The following is a 25,819-nucleotide window of genomic DNA, read 5'->3' on the forward strand; positions in this document are numbered from 1 at the left end:
TCTATATTCAATATACTCATTTAAATACTGTTATTCTATGATACCGATTACTGTCATTTCATGTAAAGGTTTTGTCGCTGTGAAAGCTATAAAGCTGCACAGTGTTTTCATTATAACCCCATCTCACTCGTTACTAATATTCTGAATAAAATTCACGCCTTGTTCACTGCCAACAAGAAGAGAAATTTGTGGGGTTCTCTATTACGATGAATAAAAGCTTGAGCTGTGGGCACAAGTAATTTTTCCATTCAACCACAGTTGTCCCCCTCCGTCCCCCTTTTAACAGTGCCTAGTCCCCTTTGAATCATTTATGGTGGGAGTAGGGGAGGGAAGAGGAAAGGATATGTCATTCTGAGACATGTCAAACAGAAATGTCTTTTCAGCCATTTGTAAGAGGAGAAAAAGAGAATATTTGGGGTTTTGTCACAGTGACGTACACCTTTAGTCTATCTGGGAGTGTCCTGCTCAGGACCGACCAAATAGGAAACTTTTTTTTACAAGAGCACTTCAACTCCTCCCCATCTTTGAATCTCACTAAAATCTAGTTTCTGCTTAATCAGACCTGACTCACAATAAATCCAGAATTTCTTCTACCTTGTACAAGTATGTAGTTATTGTAACAGAAATTGGAAACCAATTATTCTCTAGAAACTTCCTGACCACAATGTTAAAGAATCACACTCTCTAATACCGGTCTTCGTTTCAATGACAATGTAACTGATTCAAGCAAACACAACTTCTTCAACAGCAACTACTGAGAGCATCCAATTGCACCTTAGCTCTAGCCTATTTCACCTAAAAATGTCAAAACAATGATGAAATTCACATTCAGGACAGAGTTAATTCTTCTGTTTTCTTCTATGTGCTTTTCAGGCTGACATTCAAGTCACTGGAATATATGGCATTCTGACGTAGGATACTTTGTTTAAACTATTCTACCTACTGAAACTCAAATATTCACTGGCCCACATGGAAAGCACGTGAAAAAATTGCTCGTGAACCAGGTGGTAAGGTCACCTATCCATAAACTACAAATATTTAATTTCACTGATACAAAAATGAAACTGCGTCAACAGGACAGTGCATCCCTTTCCAGAATACCTTTTATTCTGTTTGCTGGAACAAACTTGTGGGAGATGTCGGCTCAGATTTCCTAAGGATTAAGTTGAATTTCTTAGGTTTAGATGTAAAGATGTGCGATGTGCAAAAACGTTTAACCACGGTTTGATTTCAGTAACACCTCAAAGGAGAGGAAGGCAATATTGTACAAACCACGGTGTTCCCTGTTAGTTTTTATCATGATTATTAACCTGACTGAACAATATGGTAGACCTTCACATTCATTATCTATCTCTGTAAAGTAGTTATCTAACCTTTAATAATCTCAGCTTCTCAACTTAGGAAGCAAGCTGATCACTTTCAAGAAACAGTCGATTTTGGATACAAAGCTAACAGTTTTAGAGAATATGCAGGATTTATTTGTAATTACAGCATTAACACTTTCTAGGCTCAGTCCATTGCTTATGAAGCTCCTTAGAGGATTGTTTCCTGACCTTTCAGAATTCTAGTATTATGGAGTCATCTGAAATGCTCAATGGATTACTTTACATAAACATGTACAGGTTAATTAAGAATCATAATTTCAATTCACACATGAGCGTGTGCACGCACTCACGTACGTGTGCGTGCAGGGGATCTGTACAGAAAGAGGGTGTTTGCGTTGTCTTGCTTTGGAAGAGTTTCAAGGTCAGCTGTGTAACTCCCAAAAGTGACCGTAAGCAATCTGGTAAACGGCCCGGTGAGGCTGAACCATTGCTTATTATGAAACTGCCTTCATTTTTCTACTACAGTTCTTACAGAATAGAACGCAGCACACCGAGTCTTGTACAGAAAATGCAAACAGAAGCACTGCAGATGCACTGGTAGCCCACGGCTTCTCTCAAGGATTACACCCTCTTCGATTAAGTATAATGAAAGGCAGAAGAAGAACAAAAATTAATAATAAAATTACTAGCGTTGCTGTAATTATCAGTAGCTTCAACATATTATGCGCTAAGCCACCGTCATATTTTTGAAAATATAATGAAATAGGTCAGTTTTGAAGATGGATTTTTACCGGACATTCTTAGTACACAAAAGAACTCAAGAGAAAATCGCATTACCAGTGAAAAAGTTATTAATGACAAAACAGAGGCAGAGATTGATGATATCAAAATCAATTAAGCAGGACAGAAGTGAGGCTAAGGCATAAAGTGCCTTTTATAAAAGTAGCCTGATATGTCAGATAAAGGAAAGCAACACGGGGAAATAGAAGGCAGTAGGGAGCAGATTATCACAGAATTGACTCAGAAATATGATATTACAAGCAATGTTTTGAAGAGAACTGACAGGAACCAGATTGCATCTGTCAAAGCCAAAAAGCAAGATTCAAAAAAATTTTTAAGGTTTTATATATACATATATATACATACTTCAGAGTGGCTGAAACTTCTCCTACTGCAACTACCGTTTCCTCCAATACAACGGTCTAGGCATGTAGTTTCTCCCCCTGGATCCATATTACTCTGTCCTGGTTTGTTCTGCTTCTATCTAAACCACCTACTTTCCAGTATAATTTTTGTCATAGCTTCCTTGTTTGTTTCCTTGCTTGTTTGTTTTCTCCCCATTTCTTTCTTTTTTCTTTCCCTTTTTTTTTATTCTTTGGTCTACACAGTCTTTTTCCATGATTTTACTTTCCGCTCCTCTCTTTCACTCTCAGTTTGTTGTCGTTTTCTACTTAAAGCTCTACTGTAACACATATCTTCCCATGAATCTTCTCCAATCTCTTAAAATATTGAAAGCATTTTTCTGTCTGAATCTCTGCATCTCTTATTGTCACCTTCCGCTTCCTGGACTAGACTGTAATTTACCTTTTATCAAATGTTCTTACACAGTCTTCTCCACACATGCATATCAAAACACTAGCTCAAAAAATTTGCAAGCAAGATCCTCCTTGAACTTCCAGAAATCTGATTTAGCCTAATCTATCAACTTCCATGGCATAATCTTCTCCCTTAGGATTTTCCATCCTTTATTTTGCAGCCAAAAATATCTCTCCGAGGATCAGTATGACTTTATAACCCCCATAGCTATAATCTTTCACTGTCTCTACACACACTTATTTTCAAATCTTCATTTTGGATTTCCACAGGCAGCTCTATCCGATTCCATCACTTTATTTCTTTTTTCCTTTTTCCGCGCCTTAAACTTTCCCCATGCCTGTCTCCCTCTCACTTCTGTTGTCTCCTCCCACTAATGATTGCTTTTCTTTGCTGGTCACTCCTGTTTAAATAATCTTTAAAATACCCATGTAGGTGTGCCCCCCCGTATTTAATCACAGAACTTAAATTCTCCCTTTGTTGTTGTTCTCACCTTCTTGCCATCAACAACCTCTTCCCTGGAAAGCACTGCTTTTCCTTTTCCTCTCCGCTTTCTATTCTCACATATATTGTTTGCCCTAACAAACATAATTTATCAGGTCTATACTGCAAGGCCATCAAGGCAGAGACCGTGTTCTCGCGTTCTCTTTTAGGGCAGAAAAGAAAGAGAGCAAGAACACCTACAGTATTACATAAACAACAGCAGTAAAAATGACACAGCATTAGCCTAATACAGGAAATGAATACTCCTTGGTGTGTTGTACATTCAGCCTGTAAGCAGACTTTCAGACCTAAGGATATGCTGACTAGCAAGAGGGGCTCTTTTGTTGAATAGCAGCCAAAATTAATAGATAAACATGCAAATAAACCCCCTGTTTTTAATATACTTTGAGGCAACAAAGAAGCACATGTGAACCATAAAACGTATTCACAGTACATGAATAATTTAGCAACATTTAAGAGGAGTACAGTGATCAACCCATATAGGAGTGTAATCAACGTTTAGTTTCCCATGGGTTAAGAAGAAGTATATCCTGAACTCATAGACACATGGATTCTTCCCTTCCGAGCAGAAAAACAGGATGTGTCTAAGGGAAGCCGAGATGAGTGAAAAGTCAGCGAAAACCGCTTTGTGCAGTTCTGCTTTGCTTGGTTGTGTGAGAAACATGCGTAGAATCCAACTCATCCGACAGATTTTTATTGGTAGTGTGTAGTTTAAGTTCAGTAATTACATAGTGACTCAATTTTTCATTAATTCACGTTCCTCTGTGAAACCTTAAGTCTCTTATCAACACTCCTTTCTCTGTAATTCGTTGTCTTAACACACAAATGGAATTCGGATTCTTTCTGTCTTTGAAGTTTGGCCCCCTTTACCTAGATTTTTTTACCTGATTTTGAGGATAGGATTTAAGCATGAGGTTTCCAGAACTGAAATGGCAGTTTGAAGTTGGAATCTACATCTTTACCTTTCTGAAAACTGCAAGTTATAAATTCATGAGAAGCATAGTTCATTTGCATAAAATATTACTCCACACTGCTTTAATATAAAACCGGTTGTATGATTCCCCTCTCAGTCTGACACAGTTTAATGTGCTCTTTACGAAAGGTTTTTCTTTAATGTTGTATATATCTGTCCCTGGCTGAAAATAAAAGAACATATGAGTAGTATCATCTTCCTGTACTGTCTAGAGACTTTTATTTTAGATGGATTTAGGTTTGGATGGATTTTCTTCATCGTATGTGTCCCTACACCACCACAATTTTGTGTCTAAATATATTTCAGATTGTTCGGGTAGGCAGGAATCACTACAAGTGGGTATACACAGTATACCTAGAGAATTTCTGAGATTTTAAGGTAGAGGAGAACACTGAGATTCTGATAGAAAGGTGCTTTCATTTAAAAAATCAAAATAGTGGTAAGTGACAGAAGAGATGCTGTAGATAAAGATGTTAACGAAAAGCAGGATCCAAAAATACTTACAATACGAACAAGCCAAGCCAATGTAGAAGTAGCTGTAGAGTAGTGGGTGTTGTAATGATAAGGTGGAGTCTGATCATCTTCCCATGTCTCATATCGCTCTGCATAGAAGACTGCTCTCTTTGGGTTCAAAGCACCAATAGGCTACAAAGGGATAAGAGGTCAAATATATTATCAGCTGAAGGGCAGCCTGTCTGATATGTCACAGGTTAATTCTGCATTAAGATTCACTACACAGGAGACTCTGCAACCAAACTCATTCCATGCTGTAGTAATCCCTTCACATTGCTGGAACCTTAGGATTTCTTTTCAAAGGCTCTGCGTACCAAAAGTCTTACGACTTTCCTTATTTTAATTGACAAATATAAGTGATCCACATCTGCAAACTTTCAAGACCTTCTTGAAGTATGAGTTGTTTCCCAATTAATTCAATAACATTGTTCTGGAAATAGACTTCTAAAACTGCATTTTAAATGCAATGAGGCCAAACTAATATTTCTGTTGCTGTCATTCACCATAATCACACAGCTAATGAAAACTGACTTTTGCTCGGACAGGATACTTTGTAATGCACAGTTCATGATGAAAAGATTTCACGCGGAACTGCTGACGGTGTCTGGTGATCCTAAGCAGAAATACTTAAAAACCATGCGTGGTCCTGCAGGACTGGATCTACTTTCTGACTGAACAAAGCCAGGTTTTACGGAGTGAAACAAACAAGCTTTGTTCTTAAAAACAATAGAATTTGAAAATTATTCACAAATTCAAACACCCTTCTGAGCAGACTTAACAGACAATCTATAGGTAAAAACCAAAAGAAATGTAAGACAGTAGTAGGAACTGTTGGTTTTGACGTGTCTGCTTAGGGGATACATGCTTTCCTATAATTTTTTTAACCCACTTTACTTCAGAATTTTTTTTCCAAATGTATTTGTTATTGTGTCATACAGAAGTCACTGGGATAAAGAAAATACACCAGAAAGTAATTAAAATGTTGAGATAAATCTGTAAGTGACCTTAAAATCTGTTTTTCCAGATGAGATAGTAGTAGTGCATTTACTACCTATCTGCAAAGAATCTTCAGATTTTAGCTTTTGTAGTAAAATTAACCAGAGCTTAATTCTTAAGGAGAGCACACTTCCACACCAAATAATTGTATAAACTTATTATAATTTAAAATGATTAGTTGATTTGTATTAATCAAAAATTAAGAGTTAGAATTGATATTATTAAAGGAAATACAACTTGAAAACAAACATGTACACAAGGACTTTGACCTATTTCAAAACGCTAACAGGTATTCTTGCTTTTCATTCCACCTCACAATTTTTCTACTGAGTCATTTGGAATGGAAATACTAGTGCAAGGTCAAATCAGTGTGATTCACTATATCACGTATGTAACCGAACAATTTTAAAGCTACAAGTATTTTATTTCTTTGGTGCTACTATGTTTTTTGAGACGGCTGTTTAAAAGGCTGACATAGAACATGACATTTTCAAATTTTACATGTTAGAGCTTGTTTTTAATAGCAGTGTTTGATGAACACTTACATTTTAAAACATTATGATTTCAGTATTTCTCACATGAAACAGTCTGTATGCTTAACACTTTGCTGCGTCATGGAGATGTTAATAGCTTTCTCATACGTGTAAAATGTATGAGTAATCCCTAAGGATCAGTGTTATCTGGTGCAGATTGCACTAGAAGACCTCACAAAACATTCTTGAAAAAGAAGTACGAGCCATTCCCTAATGCTTTCCAGGCTTGTTTCCTGACTACTGGAAAAAGAAAAAATAAATATTTGCATTTTTGTTATACTTGGTTTGGTTACACATCCTGCCGCTGTCAGGAAACACGCTGGCATTATTATAGCCTGTAAGTTGCCAATATATAAAGATGGTTGTTCAATCACTTCCTTGAAAGAGTGACTTATTAAAAGACATTCTTTCCCTATTAGACTGACAAACTGTGCACATACATGTGCACTTTGCTAAACTATATAGGGGCTCTGGGTTGCTTTGGGGACTGCATGGGACCTGCTCATACCACCCCCATTAAGGTACTGCGCATCCACCTCTCTGGCAGAACAACTTCCAGTCCCCAACTGCACATTTCAAAAGCTAAAGCCCTAATTCACACTGGAGTCTGTTAACAGGAGACGTTCACCTCCTCTGAGAAGGAAACACAAAATGGCAGACAAATGGCAAAACATCCTGAGAGTATCTCTTCCCTCCACTGTGAAGGTGAATCGTACCCTACGCTGCAGTGAATTCTGAGGCTACGGAAGACAGAGACGTCATCTGTCATGATGTTATTGTACACGTATGTTTGAAGGCACAGTAGAGAAGGGATATGGTGATTAATGCAGGACTAAAAATCAAAACGCCAGACCTTTCAAAATATATTTGAAGTTGATCAGATGTCTTTCATCAAATAAGCTGTGTTTTCATTCTTCGTTGTAAATTGATTACAGTAACAAGAACTGTGAAGCATAACTGGTGCTTAAAAACAATTACAAGGTATTTTACTTCATATACTAGCAAAATGTTAATGACAGCTTAACCCATAGCTTTAAATAAGTCCTTAGAAAATATATATATTGTTCTATTTAATCAAAAAGGTACTTTCTTTCAAGAACTTGACAATGATTTTCCAAAGTCACATAAAACACTAACGCAAAGACACCATCATGTTTTCCAGGTCCTTCAGAGAGAAGTGTTATTTCAATTTAAAAGATAAAAGATATAAGGTTGTGAGATGGTACATTCCCATTTTTATGTAAAAATGCCTGCACGAGTAGCTAAAATAATCTACTTTCAGAAGACACATGTTCAATTTATTAAATGATAAACCTAAAAAGCTGTATTCTGAAGATTACCTTCATCCACATCAATATTCTTTTCAGAGTCAGAATCCATTTTTCTTTCAATTACTTTAGGATTCATTTGAAGAAAAACGCTGAAATGCGCAAAATATCTGCTGAATAAAATGGACTCTTTAAGTGAAATATCATGAGAGCCATCCCTCTTCTTGCACGGTATGGAAATTTTCATGTGAAAACCTCTGGGAAGAATCTTTTTTTGGAATCGTCCTTCCTTGCCCCAGAGAGAAGGAAAGAAAGAAAGAAACGAGGGAGCGAGGCAGAGCTTGTCTTCAACTAGAAAGTCTCACCTCGACTTCTCGGGACGGATCCTGGATTGGATGAACAAGTGGTGTGGATGGTAGCCTGGGATTCAGGAGACATAGGTTCATTTCTGTCATTCCAGAAAGATTCCTAGGGTTCCTGGGTAAACTGCTTAGGTATGGCTATAGCTTGCAACACAGAGGTGTGCTAGAAAGCCCTGAACCAGCTTAAGAGGGGCTGGCGTGCAAACACGGCACCATTTATGCCGAGATGGCACCCGGAACGTCAGAAGCAGCGCAGCTGCCTCGGTGCTGCACGGCACGGTGGGGAGAGCGGGGACCTGTCCGGGCTCGTTACAGCTCTGCAGCTTCTGGTCCAGCGTTACATCAGCTATCTCTGGGCTGCGGTGAAAAAATACAAGGAACATCTCATCCCTCTTTTCTCCTTTTCCGTGCAGTAACGGGGACCACTGTGTGAACTACTCCTCTGCACGTTGACAGAAAGGACTTATACATTGAAACCATACATATTAAAAATGCTAATGGAAAGTGCTCAAATCTCTCATTTTTTTTTTTGTTGTATAATTTAAAAACTTGTTGATTAACCACAAATAGATCAGCTTGTGTGTACCAAATGACCAGACGTTTGCTGAAAGTGGAAACTTACATAAACAAAATAGCATGGAGGAAATTCAGAGGGATCTGCCTCTGGCTTCTTTCGTGTTTTTTTAATGTCCATGTGTCAAAATGCTGTTACCCAAAGAAACAGTAACAGTTCATCCTTCAGTAAGACAAGCGTTTTTGGTAAAGTCTTTAAATCTCAGTTGTACAAACTAGCAACTAACCCAGTTTTACTCTGATGAGGCACATGTCCTGCTAGATGACAAGTTCTATGTTTGGCATACAAGTATCTAAAGGGTGGGTTGAAGGAGGATGGAGCCAGGCTCTTTTCAATGGTTCCCAGTGACAGGACGAGGGGCAATGGGCACAAGTTAGAACACAGGAAGTTCCGTTCAAATCCACGGAAACACTTCTTTACGGTGAGGGTGACAGAGCACTGGCACAGGCTGCCCAGGGAGGTTGTGGAGTCCCCTTCTCCGGAGATTTTCAAGACCCGCCTGGATGCAGTCCTGAGTAACGTGCTCTGGGCAATCCTACTTTGGCAGGGGAGTTGGACTAGATGATCTCTAGAGGTCCCTTCCAACCCTGAAAATTCCATGATTCCGTGATTCTACAGTAATGGGAGTCTCTCACATTTCTTGTGAAATGTGCAGGGTATATGGAGTTTTGGTCACTTTTCCATGGTGTTACGGTGCCATTCTCAGTCCAGAAAGTCAACTACTATGGTCTTAACCTAAAATCATGGCTATAAAAAGGAGATACATTTTGTTTATGGATCAGTCTCTGTATCTTCACACAATGGAGGGAAATAATTTTATTTCTATTTCAATAGGATTCTACTGCTGTGTGAACTAGGTAAAATGACTTGCACAATCAATACAAAGGCAAAGCTCAATCTGTGCACTGTGTCTCAGTCCAATACCTTAACCATAAGACTAGTACAGAAACTGAATTTCAGTCAAACAAATTGTTCTGAATGTTAAATAAGAAGTTCTTTCTATAAGGTTTTAGAAAATGCTTTTTCCAAACACACCATTTGTCTTTTTATTAAAAAAAGCCCTCTGTAATGGCTGATAGCAAATATTATTAACTTTTCATAAAATGGTTTTATAAGACATTCTTTACTCCCACCAAGCAACTCACTGTATGATAATGCCTATTCAGCCACGTCACTTGTGATGTACGAAAAGCTGCTGTTTGAGTTTATTTTATGCTTCTTTTCCCATTTAAAAATCAAGATAAGTATTTATTTTAACATTAAAAACACGCTGCTATTCATGTCATTCTTTTTTATCTGGCTAATCTCTTTAGACATCTGGCCTTTGGGCCAGTGTATTGTCAATACATCTAGTGTTTATATCCACTGGACATGTTATGTTAGCTCATGTAATATTTACGGTTTTGCCAGCTATCTTCATAGAACTACATTCTCTCAGGAGAGCAGAACTGAACGTAGCATCCTATTTCTCCAGCCACTGAAATACTCTGCTTATCTTGACTCTAATTCATGCAGCAGCTACCTTATCTGTTTATCTTTTTTTTTTTTTTGGTAACGTACTGCACAAAATTGTAGCTGCGTACAAAAGAAATCTTGAGCGTGGCTTTATTCAGCTCTGGCTGAATACAGACTGAGCTTTTCCTGACTCCTTGCTTTTTTATTTAAAAAGACCACCGAACAACAACCTTTAAGAAGTAGGACATCGTAGGATGGTACTTTAAAGTTTAAAATAAATTCCAATTTTATCTGAATTTGTAAACAGCTTTTCTTCAGCATATCAATATTGACATCAAATATAAGACTTCTGGCAGATTCAAAGTACCGGTTTCACTCAGTGAATGAACTTTTTATTTACAAAAAGAAAATGTTTAATTGTGTGGCCTAAACCAAATGAGAATCAAACTGATTTTTCTTTTGATGGTAGAGTTGCATGTGATAAAGAGAGAAGTTTAAGTTACAGAAACTGCTTTCATTTTTCAAGTGAGAGTGGCTTTTGATAAGCCCATAAACCCCATTCCACAGCATACACATTTTTGGAAGTATTAAGTGTGGTTTGCCTTGAAATATTCACACTTCGATGCGTTCATTTGCATTATTACATTTAGAAGCCTTGGGGCTTTATCACTTCCTTTTCTTGAAATGGCACAGTAATAAGGAAAAGTGGTTATGCTTATCACTACCCGTCAGTCAAACACCTTCTATAATAACAAAATATAATTTTTTCCACTCAATGAATGGGCGTGTGATGTTTCATACACATGTCAATATTAGTATTACTTTGCCTGGTGAAGAAATCATTTTACTTAAGAGGATGTATGACTGGAAGTAAATGAGGAGAAATTCCCATTTACACTTTAATGAGCAGGGACAATGCAGCATGTCACACCCATGCATTCACTACAATTTAGGAGTAAAAGTCATACAATTTTGCACAAACAAACCACATCGCATCTTAAGTCTGCCGAAACCCCGAAAATCTGAGTGTACAGTACGGGCTGCGTACACAGTTCCCGTACTAATGTTTAACACCAGAGGTATTCTTCTAAAGGAAATCTCAATAAAGGAGAAAATAAGCAGATCACCTGGTGTTTTGATAGTGAAAAGATAATCTATGTATCTATGACAGCCTCTTTCATTAGCTTTTCATCCTGTCAAACAATAAATATAACCTTTAACCTTGTATGTGTAATGAATAAAACTTGAGCCTACACTGTCTAATCAAATGAGAGGTCCAATATATCCTACTGCTACAGCACCTTCCAAGCCCATGGGCCCTGGTTTTAAATCTCAAATTATATGTAAAAGGAGAGAAACGCCTTGATAGGGGAATTTCCAAACACTTCAAACTAAAAGGGCAGAGGAATTTTCAGACTAATATTTAAATGTACTTGTTCTGCGAGAACAACCAACATTTGGATGTAAAAGTACCACAGTAAAGAGCGCTACATAAAACCAGAATAAAATTGAACAGAAGGAAAGGACAAGTTAGATGTTCAAGATGGCTTTGCAGAAATGTAAATATTTAAGTTTGAGCTAAATGCGAAAGGCATAAGTTTTAGTCTGTCACTGACATCCTAAGCAAACCAAAGACATCTAATTTCATTTTCACAAAACATATGAATTACATTTGTAGTGTATGTTCAATTAGGAGTTGTGATATCGCAAAGGCGGAGTATCACATTTTATACAGAAAGCCCAGGAATCAAAGGTTAACAAATTTCAAAAGGACAGTCAATAATCATAATTGACAGCGGAGCTTTGTACGAACTTTGTACGGTAACACACAAACTATTTTAAAGAAGTTAGATTTGGTATCTATATTTAACTACCAAAGTTATTTTAAACCAGGAAAACAAATAATGATAGGTGGTTTCTCTTTCAATTTCATTGCTTTTATGGGCTTTTCCCACATAGGTAGTAGCGTTAGAATCCTAAATTGTTTCAGCGGATTGTTTGAGGGGTATTAATTGCTAAATATTAAGGACAAAGGCTTCGTGAAACCTCAGAAGGGCAAACTTGTGGGGAGACAGAAGGTCAGGAGCTGACAAAGGAGATTTTATCCGTCAACAACTTAGCCGGAGGTTCAGATTTGCCATCAGATCTGCAGGAACATTTCTCCATCGCAGAGTACAATCCGACAGAAGGAAGTAGCTCCTCACGGAAAGGCCAGTGTGCGTGCCGGCCCCAGAGGCCTGGCTCAGGCTTGGTGGCACTCCCCGGTTCAATAACGTGAGCAATAAATTACTAACTCCTGCTTTTAAGCACTAGGCTACTCAGGATTGACCTTCCCAACAAGGAAAGGGGCTTACTTACAGATCCCGGACGATATCGAAAATGAAAACAGAATTGCCAGGGAAATACTTCAGATACATTCGGATTTTGAAGATTTTTACTGATAATGCACAAATTGAAACAGGATGCAAGTAATGCATAACAGCCTAAGCGCACAAAGTAAGGCATTTCATATGAACTGGCCGCTGCCTTTTACCAAAAATCATTAATCTATTTTTCCTTTTAAAACCATTGTGAAATGAAACCTATCAGAAGTTATTATAATAAACACTGGAAAAATTTGACAATTACACCCCTTTTGTCCTGAGGGATCCCACAACACTTTACAGATTGCACATGTGTTTTCTCACACATCCATGGGATAAACGCAGCCCAGATACTGCCAGAAAGGAAAGACCATTTTCCTTAACTAGTTCTGTGTAGGAATTTTTTTAGGGGTCAAACCCCTGGCTTTTCCAGAGGAAACCACTGGTAGCTTTTGAATAAGAGAAGGCAGCTATCAAACTGGGTAAGAAAAGGTCCTCAGGCAAAATACTGCCATGCACATTGCATGGATTCTTGAAGTAACATAAATAACCAGGGACTTGATTTTACATTTCCTTTCAAGGCAGTGCAGTGATACTTAATAAGCTATACAAGCACTAATTCCATAATGAGTCTTTAGTAACTCAGGAGGAAAACCTATCTATTCAGCTATCATGCTACTTCCTGTAGCAATTACACACTTTAATAGGCTGCCATAAAAATTCGGATTCAACCAAAACTCAGTACCTAATGAAGGACTCGTGAGATGCTGTCTAATCTTGTTGCACTTCACCACACCCAATGCTATTAATACTAGAAAGAAGTGAGTTTGAGAGATTTTGAAAAGGGTAAGCATCTTAATGAAAGGTTTATCACTAGAAACAATACTGAACCAGAAATATTTTTGTACAAGCTAGGGAAAAAGCCAGTGCAAGACGATCACTGGTCTTTATTTAAGTCATGTCTGTGGATTTTCTTTTATTGTTCCTGGCACGGATTACAATGGTGTTACAGAACTGGAAAACACATTTGTGAAACATATCTACAATATTGCGAAAGGTCAGAACTTTTACGTAATTTAAGTAGAGTCTCAACCAGTTTGTATACATTTGAGGCATACTATCAATGTAGTTTAATTTCTCTTTCTATTTACTTATTTATTTATCTAAGAAAAAAGGGAGAGGAAACTTTGGTGTCTCTGTCTGCTGTTATGCAATCAAGTCCTACTCAAATTATTTTGGAATTCTCACAAAAGCAGGCTTCCAGGAACGGTTACAATACATCTGGAGGTATTGCAAGCACACTCTTTCCAACAGGGATATAAGACTGCGAGATACTCAGGGTGGGACGGTGCTATCAGAGAAAGAAATATTAGGAACGGTATTATTATAAAGCACTAACTGCCCAAGTCTGGTTGGAGGACAAAAACCACAAATAATGATAGGGACCAGACACTCCAGGGTCTAAAATACAAAATACTTGTTTACTGAATAATTATTAAACCAAAAGGAGATGCTGCTATTATATTACTCATCTAGTCACTGCAAACCAGAGTGAAAAATTAGTCCCAGCTTCTTATTTCCAAAGGATCAGCTTTCATAAACTAAGGGAGATAATTAGTGCGATCAAGTGGTCTGACGCACTCATGATCCCTAAGTCAGAAGGTACGGAGGAGTCGCAGGTTTGGAACCAGATCAGTCAGAGACACAGAAGTAGCATAGTGTAGCGATGATTCTAAAATAGAATAGTCTATTTCAGACTTTTCCGACTTCAAGATAAAGACCTAACTTAACCAGACTATAAATATAAACCAAAATCTCTTCCTGAAAGGGCTGGGTGAATATCTTTAACAGAATTGAAGCATACCTTTGAAAGATCCCTGAAGTTGCCTGGAAGGGTCAGGTCTAACTCTTCAGATTCATAGTTTGTTAAAACCCATGGAAATACAGGGTATTGGTTCAGATCATTGTACGTTCGTCCTATTAAGAAAGAAAGTGTTTTAAGAATTAGGAAATAGCGTCCACTCCTCCAGCTGAAAAACAATCTAGCAGTTACTTTTGTTGCATCACATGTTCCTCATTCCCACTACTTGACAGAATCAGGTATAAACCTTTCAGACAAAAGCAGCCATTTAGGTGGTAACATAAAGAGCACAGTGTCTTTCAAAATCAACTAAAACCCATGATATGCCAATAAACATGTTCTTTTTTATTTCCATTAATCTATTTTCATAGCATGAATGACGAAATTTAAAACCATTAGACTATTATTTTCCTAGCAACGGTACGCAGTATCATTGGCAAAGATTAAATGAGAGTCCAACAGCAGCAAGGGGCTAAACCTGAGGTTTGCAAATCTAGGTCTATCCTAGATATCCCATACTAATCCATTATTCCCCATGGCTCTTCTTCACTGAAGAAGCGGTGAAATTTCACTGCAATAGCGGAATCCAGGTGCAGAAATTCGTGCTTGCTTTAACACTATTTCATAACCACTTTGAAAATGAAAAACCTTTTTCTCTCCCCTAAAAGACAGAGTTGACTGTCCCAGGCCACTCTCTCCAAACATAACGAAAGAAACATTGCTACCATCCCAGCAGCTCAAATATCATCAAAAAACATCTTCAGATGAACAATCTGCAGCTGAAGTGAACTGAAAATTATGAATTCATCACCAGCAAAAGCGCGTTTGGGAAAGGCTGCTATTTCTGTGTCAGCCGGTACTTAGTAGTATCTAACATTTCAGTCATAAGACAAATTAAGTCGCTCAGTACAGAACCATCCACCATATTGATTTAGTGAGAACCACACAATATGCAACATGAGTCTTAAAAAACAAAATCAGGTCATAAATATATGTGTGTGTGTATTTATATAATATAATTAGCAGACTGAAATAACCCAGGTTAACAATTCCCAGTCCTGCAGCAGATTTACAGCCCTGTCTCACTAACTGCTTCCTTCTAGATTCTGGACAGATTCCTGGGGTACAAAACCCAGCACAGGAAAACACAGCCGTCCTTGTTCTGAGCAGCATTTGCAATTCTCCACAAAGAATCAGCTCTACTTTAATGAAACATGAAACTTTCACTGCTCTGCAAACACCTTGTTTTTTCAACAAAAGTTGATGAACAAGAGGCATGTTTCTATTTTGTACGTCGTTTCACCGAAAACAGGAAAAGTGCATATTGTTAACAACCCTGTGTCCTCCTGTTTACATTTTGTACATATACATGCTCACAAGAATATTAAAAAAAAATCATTTAGGTACAAATACAACTTTGTTAAAAAAACAATACCAGCACTGTGTGCCACACTCAAATAAAGATGGATAGAAACAAAACCACTTCTTTAATATCAATGAGGAATTAATGCAAAACCATGCTGGGGCAGAATGAGAATTTATCAAACAATTAAATCAAGAAATACACCAGAATTTATCTGTCTGAGGGAGGAAAAGAAAAGGTACTCTCTGGCAGAATATTAATTGTTTTAGGGGTTTGGGGGAGGGGTTCGTATGTCTTGAAGTAAGACAACTGTGCCCCATTTTCCACATCTGTGAAATCAGAGTATTATTTTCCTCTTTGGCAAGGGATTAATTACATATGATTTCTAAAGTTTCTTGAGATTGTAAAATTTAAGGTTCTATAAAACTATACATTATACTTATTACTATACTATACATTTACTATACATATGCTATTATACTATACAATTATATATATTACAAAACTATACATTTATACAATAATATTTTTCTCACCATCAGAATCCTCAATTAAGTTAACAGAAGAGCGTGCAAAAGCTTCCGCAAAAGAAAGACATTTGTGCTTATGTAGAAAGCAGACTAAAAGAAATATGAGAGTCAGGAATAGAATGACTGCAGTCTATTACAAAGCATAAGCAAAAATGATGATTCTTCAGAATCAAAAAGCTTTATGGAAAAGAGTTCACACTAATAAAGACCTTCAGTTGAAAACACTTCATACAAACATTTGGAAAGGTAAAAACATCCTTCAGCAAAATTTTGAAAGGAAATTTAGGGTTATCCAAAATTATTTTTTATTTCGAAATTGAGATTTTCCATACTGACATGACTTAATTTTGATAGTAATTTCATTTGGATTTCAATACTAAGTCAATAAGATTTTGATGTTTTGTTCCTATTCCACATGGGAAAATCACAAATATGTGAATAGAGCAAGAAAAAAGCAATTCCCATCTTAGCTGTTGTACACGAGTTCTCCTTTGCTGTGTGGTTTTGATAGGTTACTTACAGTATGGACACACGAACAAATTATCATGTGGAATTAGCTCCATGTCAGGACACTGCAGTAATGCTTCTGTGCATTTTTTTACCCCACAATGAGAAATAATTTGAAGCAGCTTATCTCTCAGCTTAGGTAGGATAAGTTACAAACAATGAAGCCTTAGTGATTATGTATTTGATAAATATAACCGTAGTCTTGTGAAAAAAATGAACAAAATATTTACTCATCTCCTACTTCAATATTTATAAACCACATTTTACTTATGAAGAGACTAACTACTAAGAATAGTTATTAATTTGTTTAGTAAAAAAGTCAGTGATTTATTTTTCTGAATTCAACATTTTTTTCATATCAACACATAAAAATGACTCGAGAAGATGAACCATACTTTAAATTGTGAAAGGAGACCAAACCTACACAATGAGATAAGACCACACATCTACGCTTATCTGAGTGGAGGACAGTGATCCAGGCCTATAATGGGATTACAAATCCCTAATTCTAAACATGCATAAATATTAGTGGTTTAACTTTATTAGGAATGCTTTCTTGATGGGTTCTGGCTTCACAATGATTACTTTCAGAGTAAAGTCGTCAGATGAATATATTTGGCCGTCTCATCAATCGTCTGGTGCTTCCAGCAAGAATTATTTGGTTCATTCTTTAGCTAAATAAATATAAAACATAAACCTGTACTGCTACTGGTAGTCCCTATACCTTTTCAGAAGCTTCAGATTTTCCCCCAAGTAGGCTTACGGAGATTAATATTAAAGGCTGAATATTAAATATTGCAAGCCTATGACACTAATCTACTTGAACAATAAAACTGAGGCATAGTAAATGAGATCTCAGAAATACTGGATATGTTTCTTCATTAAAAAAAACTTTTTAATTAAACCATCCAATTTAGTGTTTTTATATGGCACTTTAGTTTTGAAGGTAAAGTGAGCTAGAGACAGCTGACAAAGAAATTATAACTGCAATTCCTTGGTGAAAATGTTAATGACAGCAAAATATTGTTTAATTAGATGATTGCAGCATCTGGATTAACACTCTTTAAGAGCGATGTTCCTGTGCTTGTCTGCTTCTTCACACTTTACAGACATTTTGTCATCTCTAGGTCATTAGGAAAGAATTTTTAATGATTTTTCTAGAAGCAAGTAGTTCGAGTTACATCTAATTAGATGACAATAATAAGCCCAACACATGCAGTAGCTAAATATATACATAATTAACCAGTGAGGGCTTGTACATCACAGAGTAAAAAAGTGGAAAATGCTAAACAGGCAAAAAAAAGAGGGAGGGGGAAGAAGTTCGTCTGAATTTATTACCTTACTGAAGATGTCATTTTTTTCCACAAACCTTTAAAAATAATCCCTTTCCACTACAAGAAATGACTTACAAAAACTATGGATATAGTTATCCCCCACTTCTTTTAAAAGCTGTGGCAGGTAGGATTTAAAAGAATTAAAACTCCAATACCTACAAACGCAAACACCCATTTAATATACTGCAATTTGAAAAGGAAAATAACAGCAGAAATCAGTTAAATACTGAGAAATTGATTTGAGAACTAGACTACAACAGTGGGCACTGCGACCATATTACAAAACGACTTCTGTTCCCGCTCCTCTTGATTCCTTTCGCTGCAGTGGGATTACTTTTAAGTACTTTTTCAAATAATCTCGTAACTGAGAATAGTAAAAAATTCTCGTTCCCCATATCACCCAGAGAGTTCAGTTGACGCACATGCTGATCACACGCAATGTGGCCTTTTCTTATGCGCCTGAAGAAAGGACAATTAGTATAATCGTAGCTGCTTCCAAGCCTTCAAAGCCGAGGGATCACTGAGAAGGCAATAGGTAGGAGGAGGGGGAAGGTGGCCAGGGAGGCTTATGTCTACACAACCAGGACAAAAACCAGGGGCACGGCGAGTATAACACTGAGACTGATTGATAAGTAGCAGAGTGCAGTGTTTACCTTTGGGAGAAAAACCCAGAGCTGTAAACACGATGAAATATGCTCCAGTCAGAAAAGAGGGCAAGAAAGAGGTGAAGACCTTGGAAACAGAATAGGAAGGCGAGAAAATAGTTGGCTGGAGGGCCAGAGAAACAGGTTGAAACAAGACTTTAGAGAGTTTGGAAAATGGAGAGCAATTTTGAATTGAAATCGCAATGAGTCCTCAGGCCAGCACAAGCGACGGTAATCATATATCCTTCGACAGGAAATGCTCTAGAAAGAGAGAACTATGATAGCTGAAGTAGAGAGTTATTAAGTCACGGGTACAGATTACAACAGAAACAGTTAAACTAAAAATGAAGCCAGGCAATGTTTCAGAGGCAGTAATAGGATGATGTAAAGATTTTTTAAAAAGAGCCAGAGAAAGATGGATTTTTTTCCAAGGGGACACTTCAGTATTTCAAACATTGATTAACTTATAGAACAGCCAGGGGCCGTGCTTATCAGGACAGACATATTGGCAAACCGGGGAGAGATTTAAGGAGAGATTCGTCTATTTATTTCAGTGGTTCTGTTCTACAGAGACCCACCAGTCTGTGTAATCAACAGGAACAACAAGCAGGCAAAGGACTTCTTGTGGGAAAGGACCCAGTTGCACGTCCCAAATGAAAGAAATGAGTTGGTGTCAGAAGCCTCACTTCTGAACATCTGCCTTCCAAGGCTGCTGCTTCTTGAATAATTTCAGAAAAGAATCACAAGAAAACACGAGTGATTTCTTACCGTTTTGTAAAGGGCTAGACACTAACTGGGCACCGTTATAAGAAGAAAGGAAGTTACAAAGAATTAGCTAAAAGTGTACTAAGTGTTAGTGGACCTCTATTTATTTGGAAGAGAAGAAAAAACAACAAAGGGAACTATGTATCACTCACCAGCAGATAATCCACATTTCTTAAGTGCCAAACCTCCACGTTTTTTAAGTGACTAAGCTACGGCTCAGATATGCTGAATAAACCAGTAAGAGCTAAATAAAAATTTTGATGCACATATTTCTCAATGGCTAAAAGCAATGTTAAAAAAGACGATGCTGCTTAAACAAACAGTTGTAGTCTAATGTTATAGTCTAAAGTTATATTTTTACTACAGTAAAGTAAAGACTCTGATTTTTAGGAAAGCAAACTTCAAGCTGTCCAAGGAGTTAGTCGATAGGACCTCCTGGGAAGCTGCCCTTAGGGACAAGGTTGCAGAACAGAGCTGGCAGATCTTTAAGGACGCTTTCCAGACAGTGCAAGAGCTCTCGATCCCCAGGTGTAAGAAATCAGGAAAGGAGAGCAAGATATCAGCATGGCTGAGTCAAGACCAGCTGGTCAAAATAAAGGGCAAGAAGGAAATGCACAGACAGGTATCCTGGGAAGAGTATATGGATGCTGCCCAGTTGTGTAGGGATGGGGCCAGGAAGGCCAAGGTGCAGCTGGAGCTGAACTTGGCAAGGGATGCAGAGAATAATAATAAGGGCGTATACAGGTATGTCAGCCAGAAAAGGAAGGTCAAAGAAAGCATACCCCCCTCGCCCCCCACCCCCCAATGAGCAGGACTGGCAAACTGGTAACAACGGATGAGGAGAAGGCCGAGATACTCAACAGCTCTTTTGCCTCAGTCTTCACTGGCAACCTCTCTTCCCACACCTCTCAAGTGGGTGGACTGCAAGGCAGGGACTGGGGAAGCAAAGGAAACAGCTTGGGGACATGAAACTTCTAGGCTTTCTCACATATTTATGTTTTGAAGCTTTCCCCACTGCCACTGGACACGGAGCTCATGTGCACTCCATTGTGGGTGGATTTTTGACTTAACAGAAACTTTATGATGAGATTCTTTGGAATAGCCCCAAGTTCTTCACGAGTTCTTGGAGGTCAGCTTCCTCTCTGAAGTGCGGACTTTATTAGAACTACAAAAAAGGTGGACTTTCCAAAAAATAAAGTTTTGGATTTTTGCTTCTGTCAAGAACTTGGAAAATTTTACAGCTTGTTCCAAAGTGGAATAAAGATTTATTTTCATGTGTAAAATTGAATGTTGGGTTTCAGCCAGTTTTTATTCTCTTACATTGTTTTCAGAAAGGGTGTTCTGTGTGTGTGTGTCATTGGCAGTGAGTTCAGCTATCAAGGGTAAATTTAATTCTAATTTTCAAACAAAACATCATGAGATTCTATGAGAAAGCACCAGTGAAGGCAGATGTTATAATAACATTAGGGACTGAAATGTATTTTTCTATGTTCATAGAGACTATGAATCTTCAAAATCTTCAAAAAAAAAGATGCAGAAATGGAAAGCACATAATACAGCAATGCAATCATGCCTTCTTACAAGATCTTTGCACTGTATGCCATTCTAAGATGCAGTAGTCATAGCGAATGTCAGCAGGACCCTTTATTTCACTAATCCTGCTGGAACACTATCAGATGTGACAGCACTCTTGCTGATAGAACCACAATGATACAGCCTAAAAAGAAAGCACCCAAGAATCTCAGCTGCTTTTAGACATCCCTCCAAAATCCTTTATGAGATGGTAGAGTGATACTTTCTTCCCAACCTAACATGATGCCCTCTACCCATCTTGGAAACTGAAAACAGATCAGGAAATATATAGATTGGTAAGGACCCATTAGCAAAAGCCAAGCAATGTATATGGGTTCGAAACAAAATTCAGAGTAAGAGATATTCTCTATGACAAGAAAAAGATCTCCAAATGCCACTCAACACCTTCCTCACATCTGAACATGTGTATTAATATTTATTTAACCAATATTGGTCACTTTGAAAACTTTTAAAAATCAGCATATTGGCTCTCCTTCAGAAAACATATATTTGTCGACCCATATGACCTCAAAGTGTCATTAAAAAGAATGTATTTACAAAATAAGTTAGTCAATACAAAATGGAGACAAAGAGTTAAGTTGAATTTCTTCTAGAGACTCAAATTTATCTCCCTCTCTTTCAGGGAATATGGTCTTTACCTAAATTTGAATTTGAATTTGATCATGCACTGCTGAAACACTTCATAAGATGGCAGGCAATGCTGTGAAAATGAGCAAGTGAGCTTATACAATGAACAACAATGAGATTATATGAACAAACGAGATTTACCAGTAAGAGACTGATACCAAAAAATCTGCCAGAAATTAAGTGCTTTGAATCGGAGAGAGACTGACGAAGCTGCTGTAAGCTTTTCCAAACACAGTACAAGCTCATAGACAGCCCCCCCCCCCGCCAAAAAAAACCCAACATAGAGTCAGTAATCCTCTGAACCTTGGGCATAGCAGGTGGTACCTGGAATGCAAATGGCACACCATCCTGTTGCAAGGCAGGTGAATGACACTAGATGACATTATAAGAAACTTGCCTCATGCAACCACCCAGGTGTTTGGCTCTAAAGGCTGCCTAGCAGCGCTAGTATCAAACAACACGCCAAAAACCATTTTTCATGAGACCTATGAGATACTCTGAAGGAATCCCTTCAGGCTGAAGCTTGTTTACTGATGGATACTTTAGTGTAAGTGTCACTGCGATTCCTAATTGACTTCAGACATAATGATGTCTTCCAGGTTTGGATGCTTTGGTGATATACCTAAAAATAAATGACCTTGGAGTTTTAAACCGATTAAAAATTAAAAGTAATTTATCAAAAATTGGCTCAGCTCTTGTCTACTCTCATTTAAAGAGTTTAGACACACTGCTTACAGAAGAAATGAATAGATAAAAAGGAAATTACAAGTGAAGGACAGTTCTGTCGATAATGTATTGGAGGGGGACTGAGGGGACCTAGGCTAACTTCCCAGCTCTCCATTAAACCCTCCCAGTTCGGGTGAGGCGGTCAGGAAAGCCTGTGAGGCTCTGTCTGCATTTTTTCATCACCAGAAGGGCAGCGGATGTGCGAGAGACGCGGAGCGGCTGGAGGCAGGCCGGTGTCCAGAAGCAGGATAGCGGCATTCTTGTGGCTCTGCGCCAGAGGTAATAAACGCTCAGCAGGGGCTCCTTCCTTCGGCAGAGATCTGCGGGACTGTGGCTATAATGCTCAGGAACCAAGCTGGTGCGCCTGCACGGGACTGCACCATATGGACTTTCCAGCCCAGGTCTCCAGTAGCTTCAGGGACTCTGCTTTGTGCTCCACTGCACAAGGTAAACATGCCCTCAGATTTCCAACTGTTCAGCGGTAGCACTTCTGTATCCCACTGGGATAATTCGATGACACATTTATTAACGTCTGTGAGACTGGATGCACGGAAGGTGCCTACCATATAAGCACGGAGGCAAAAGCCTAAAGGTTCAAAGTAAGTCGGTTTGACTGAATTCCGCCGCTGCCCGAGTGGGAAGAACGCAGTGAGGGCCCTCAGACCGGTCAGCGTGACGGGTACTTACAGGTGCGACTTTTGGGCTTTGCACTTACATTTGTCTTATATCTGGCGTGAGGATAACATCAGGCATAAAAGTTAGGACCAAGTAAAGATGAGAGCTGTAACACCGGAGTGCAAAGCAATGCCTGGCGGAATTTAATTTGAGTTTCAAATTAAAGCTCACTGGAGTGAAATATCTGAGCGAGTCCGCGAGCAGGTTCATGAGCAGCATGTGTGCTACAGGCAGGAATTGTAATAGTGGACAACCTCCAGGAAATCTTTGTATATGGTGTAGAAAACTGCTGGGGTTTATATTTAAAATTACCACAGGAGTTAACACTAAAAGGGAAAGGTGAATGGAAATATGCCGTTGTGTACGGTTAATTAATGACAATTGCCAGAAAATCTCGTCTTTTGCCCATAACGAATGGCTGTCTATGGCAGGTATTTCTCATTTTAAATACCTAATCTGGTATTATATTTCAGCTCAAAGAACTAAACGAGAAAAGATGCTGTAATCTAATCATACCACAATCCAGGTGACATCTGTACTAGGCAGAATATTGTTGTTATTCCGCTGTCTAGTTGCTGTTGCTGAGAATGATGAAGTAGCGAAATTACATTTTCCCATTATTATTTCCAGACACTCTCTGGCAATGGTTTGTTGACTCTAATAAAGCTTCAGACAAAGCTGTCAGCAGAGGAAATGGCAGAAAGGGAGTAAGGAACAGCCTCCACAACAATACATGAATCTAAAGTCTCAGTGATAGGTTGTGCATTTTCTGATAAAATTTAATGTGTGTGTTTCGGAATCTATCATAAAGCTGTAGCTGAATTCTAGAGGGATGAATGTATTCTATCAGGTCACGGTGCTTAAGACTTTGACAAACATAAACATATTATGAAGGATTAAAGAGCCAGAAGCCTTACCTGCTATAGTGTTGAGGAACATCAAGTATTCAAAGTTAGATATCTCCCGTCTCTGCCAGCGCTGAGTCATGTTGGACGATTTATAAAGCTGTCGGGGAGTGGCCAGAGAGATTCTCCTAGGAAACACATTTAAAGAATGATTTTTTTAAGACCCTCATTAAATGTTAAGGTGTAGGGCAACGTTATTAGTGTGATTAATTTCGGATTCTCTCAGAGGCTTTTTTATTTTGTTTAATGAAGTCAAGAAGACACTATTAGCCTTATTTGAGAAATGACTAAAAGTAAGATCTGCATTTTATTTTACCAGTACTACAGCATTGTAATAATTCAGAATAATATATCTTGTGTTTTATTTTATTCTGAATCTGGTTAAATGACTGGAAGTAAAAGAAACTGCAGACCTCCTGGTGCCTGGTTGTCCAGCAAGAATAAAAGAGGAATACCATTTCCCTGTTTCAAAAGGATACATTGAGATAAGTTCATTAAGGTGAGTGAATGATAGATTAAAGTGCCATATATTTCCAGCACATGGGTTGAAGATATATATTCCACGATTTGTGCACCTCCTCCGTGGTCAGCAACCCATGATCCCTTTCTATATCCCAGTAAGCCTCAAGATTTCTATTTATAGCCTGCTTTCTGAAAGAAACAAGGCTTATTCAGTTATCTGCTCACATGTCCATCTGCCTGTCTCTCCATAATAACTTCTGAATGGCATTTCATACAAATTTGGAAGAGGAGTAGAAGCTTCCAAGATACTCAATTTCTGCCCATTTTCTAAAACTTGTGCCAAGGAAGAGAAAAACAGAAAATTTCAGCTCTTCTATATTCAACTTGACAACATCACAATAACCAAATACTGTGCACCAACTTCTAAAGTTCCCATAGCATACACTGTCCCTGGTTGCTAAAACATAGGGGATTAGATTCAGTCTAGACTAATGCATTAAAGAAAAAATCTGCCACAAGCAGAAATAGCCTCACTGCTCACAACGCATTTCTAGAGAAAACAGTCCTTGCTGAAAAAAAGACGAGGAAAATCTTTGAAAGGAGAAAAAATTCATCTCCACAGATACTTTTTTTTTTACAGAAACTTAAATCTTACAAATGGATCAAGATACAGAAAATGTTTATACCTGTCAAAAAAACCCCAAAACAGAGGAACCCTAATGTGTAGTCTATTAATGAATTTCAATAATATCTCTAGTATTTATATAGCTTGTCAAGAGTAAATAGGGACACCGAATGCTTCAGCTTTCAGTTGCACATTAAACATGCTAAGTGTACTACTTCTAGACTCTGAGTGCTGATTATTTTCTTAAAATTAAGTCATATACAAGGTGTCAAATTGGGCAGCAATTACAAAAATGCGGACCATCTACTTCTAAAGAGATCTGTACATACTCCTACACATGCACTAAACACTATTTCTGGAGAAAGGATGAGTATTGTTACACAATTTGAGTGTACAGTTATCACAATTATGTGTCTAAATTGTGAATGTGTAGGTTGTCAATGTCTGCCATACTTAGGCTTACAAACTGAGCATATGACCATGCAAGTGTAGGTACACTTGTATTTACCCAAAATAGCAGTACATAAGGTCTTGCCAGCTTGGCTAGCCTTATTTTACAGTAGACTCTAGGATGTCAATGGTAGATAAACTTTACTAGTACACAAGAGACGTTACAAAAATTATTACGCTTCTTCTGAAGGATTTACCTAAAGAATTATCTGAATGTAATTATACTTTACATTGCATTTTACAGTAACTTTTACAGTGGAACTCTCAAAAACATATTGTTCCCAGTAAACTAT

The 25,819-nt window shown here is 37.9% G+C and overlaps 1 protein-coding gene across 4 annotated transcripts in view; it reads right to left on the reverse strand.

Annotated features, from left to right (window-relative positions):
- Nucleotides 1-25,819, reverse strand: part of NBEA (neurobeachin) — a gene marked incomplete at its 5' end in the record, with an annotated part of 525,299 nt that overhangs the window by 74,372 nt on the left and 425,108 nt on the right. For all 4 annotated transcript variants that reach the window (XM_082492157.1, XM_082492158.1, XM_082492156.1 and 1 more), the window contains 3 exons: nt 4,900-5,040; nt 14,324-14,436; nt 24,002-24,117. In XM_082492157.1, coding sequence (XP_082348283.1) covers nt 4,900-5,040; nt 14,324-14,436; nt 24,002-24,117 — 370 coding nt within the window. The remainder of the gene's footprint in view (nt 1-4,899; nt 5,041-14,323; nt 14,437-24,001; nt 24,118-25,819) is intronic.

Source organism: Vanellus vanellus, assembly GCF_965231255.1.
Source record: "Vanellus vanellus genome assembly, chromosome: 1".
NCBI lineage: Eukaryota > Metazoa > Chordata > Aves > Charadriiformes > Charadriidae > Vanellus > Vanellus vanellus.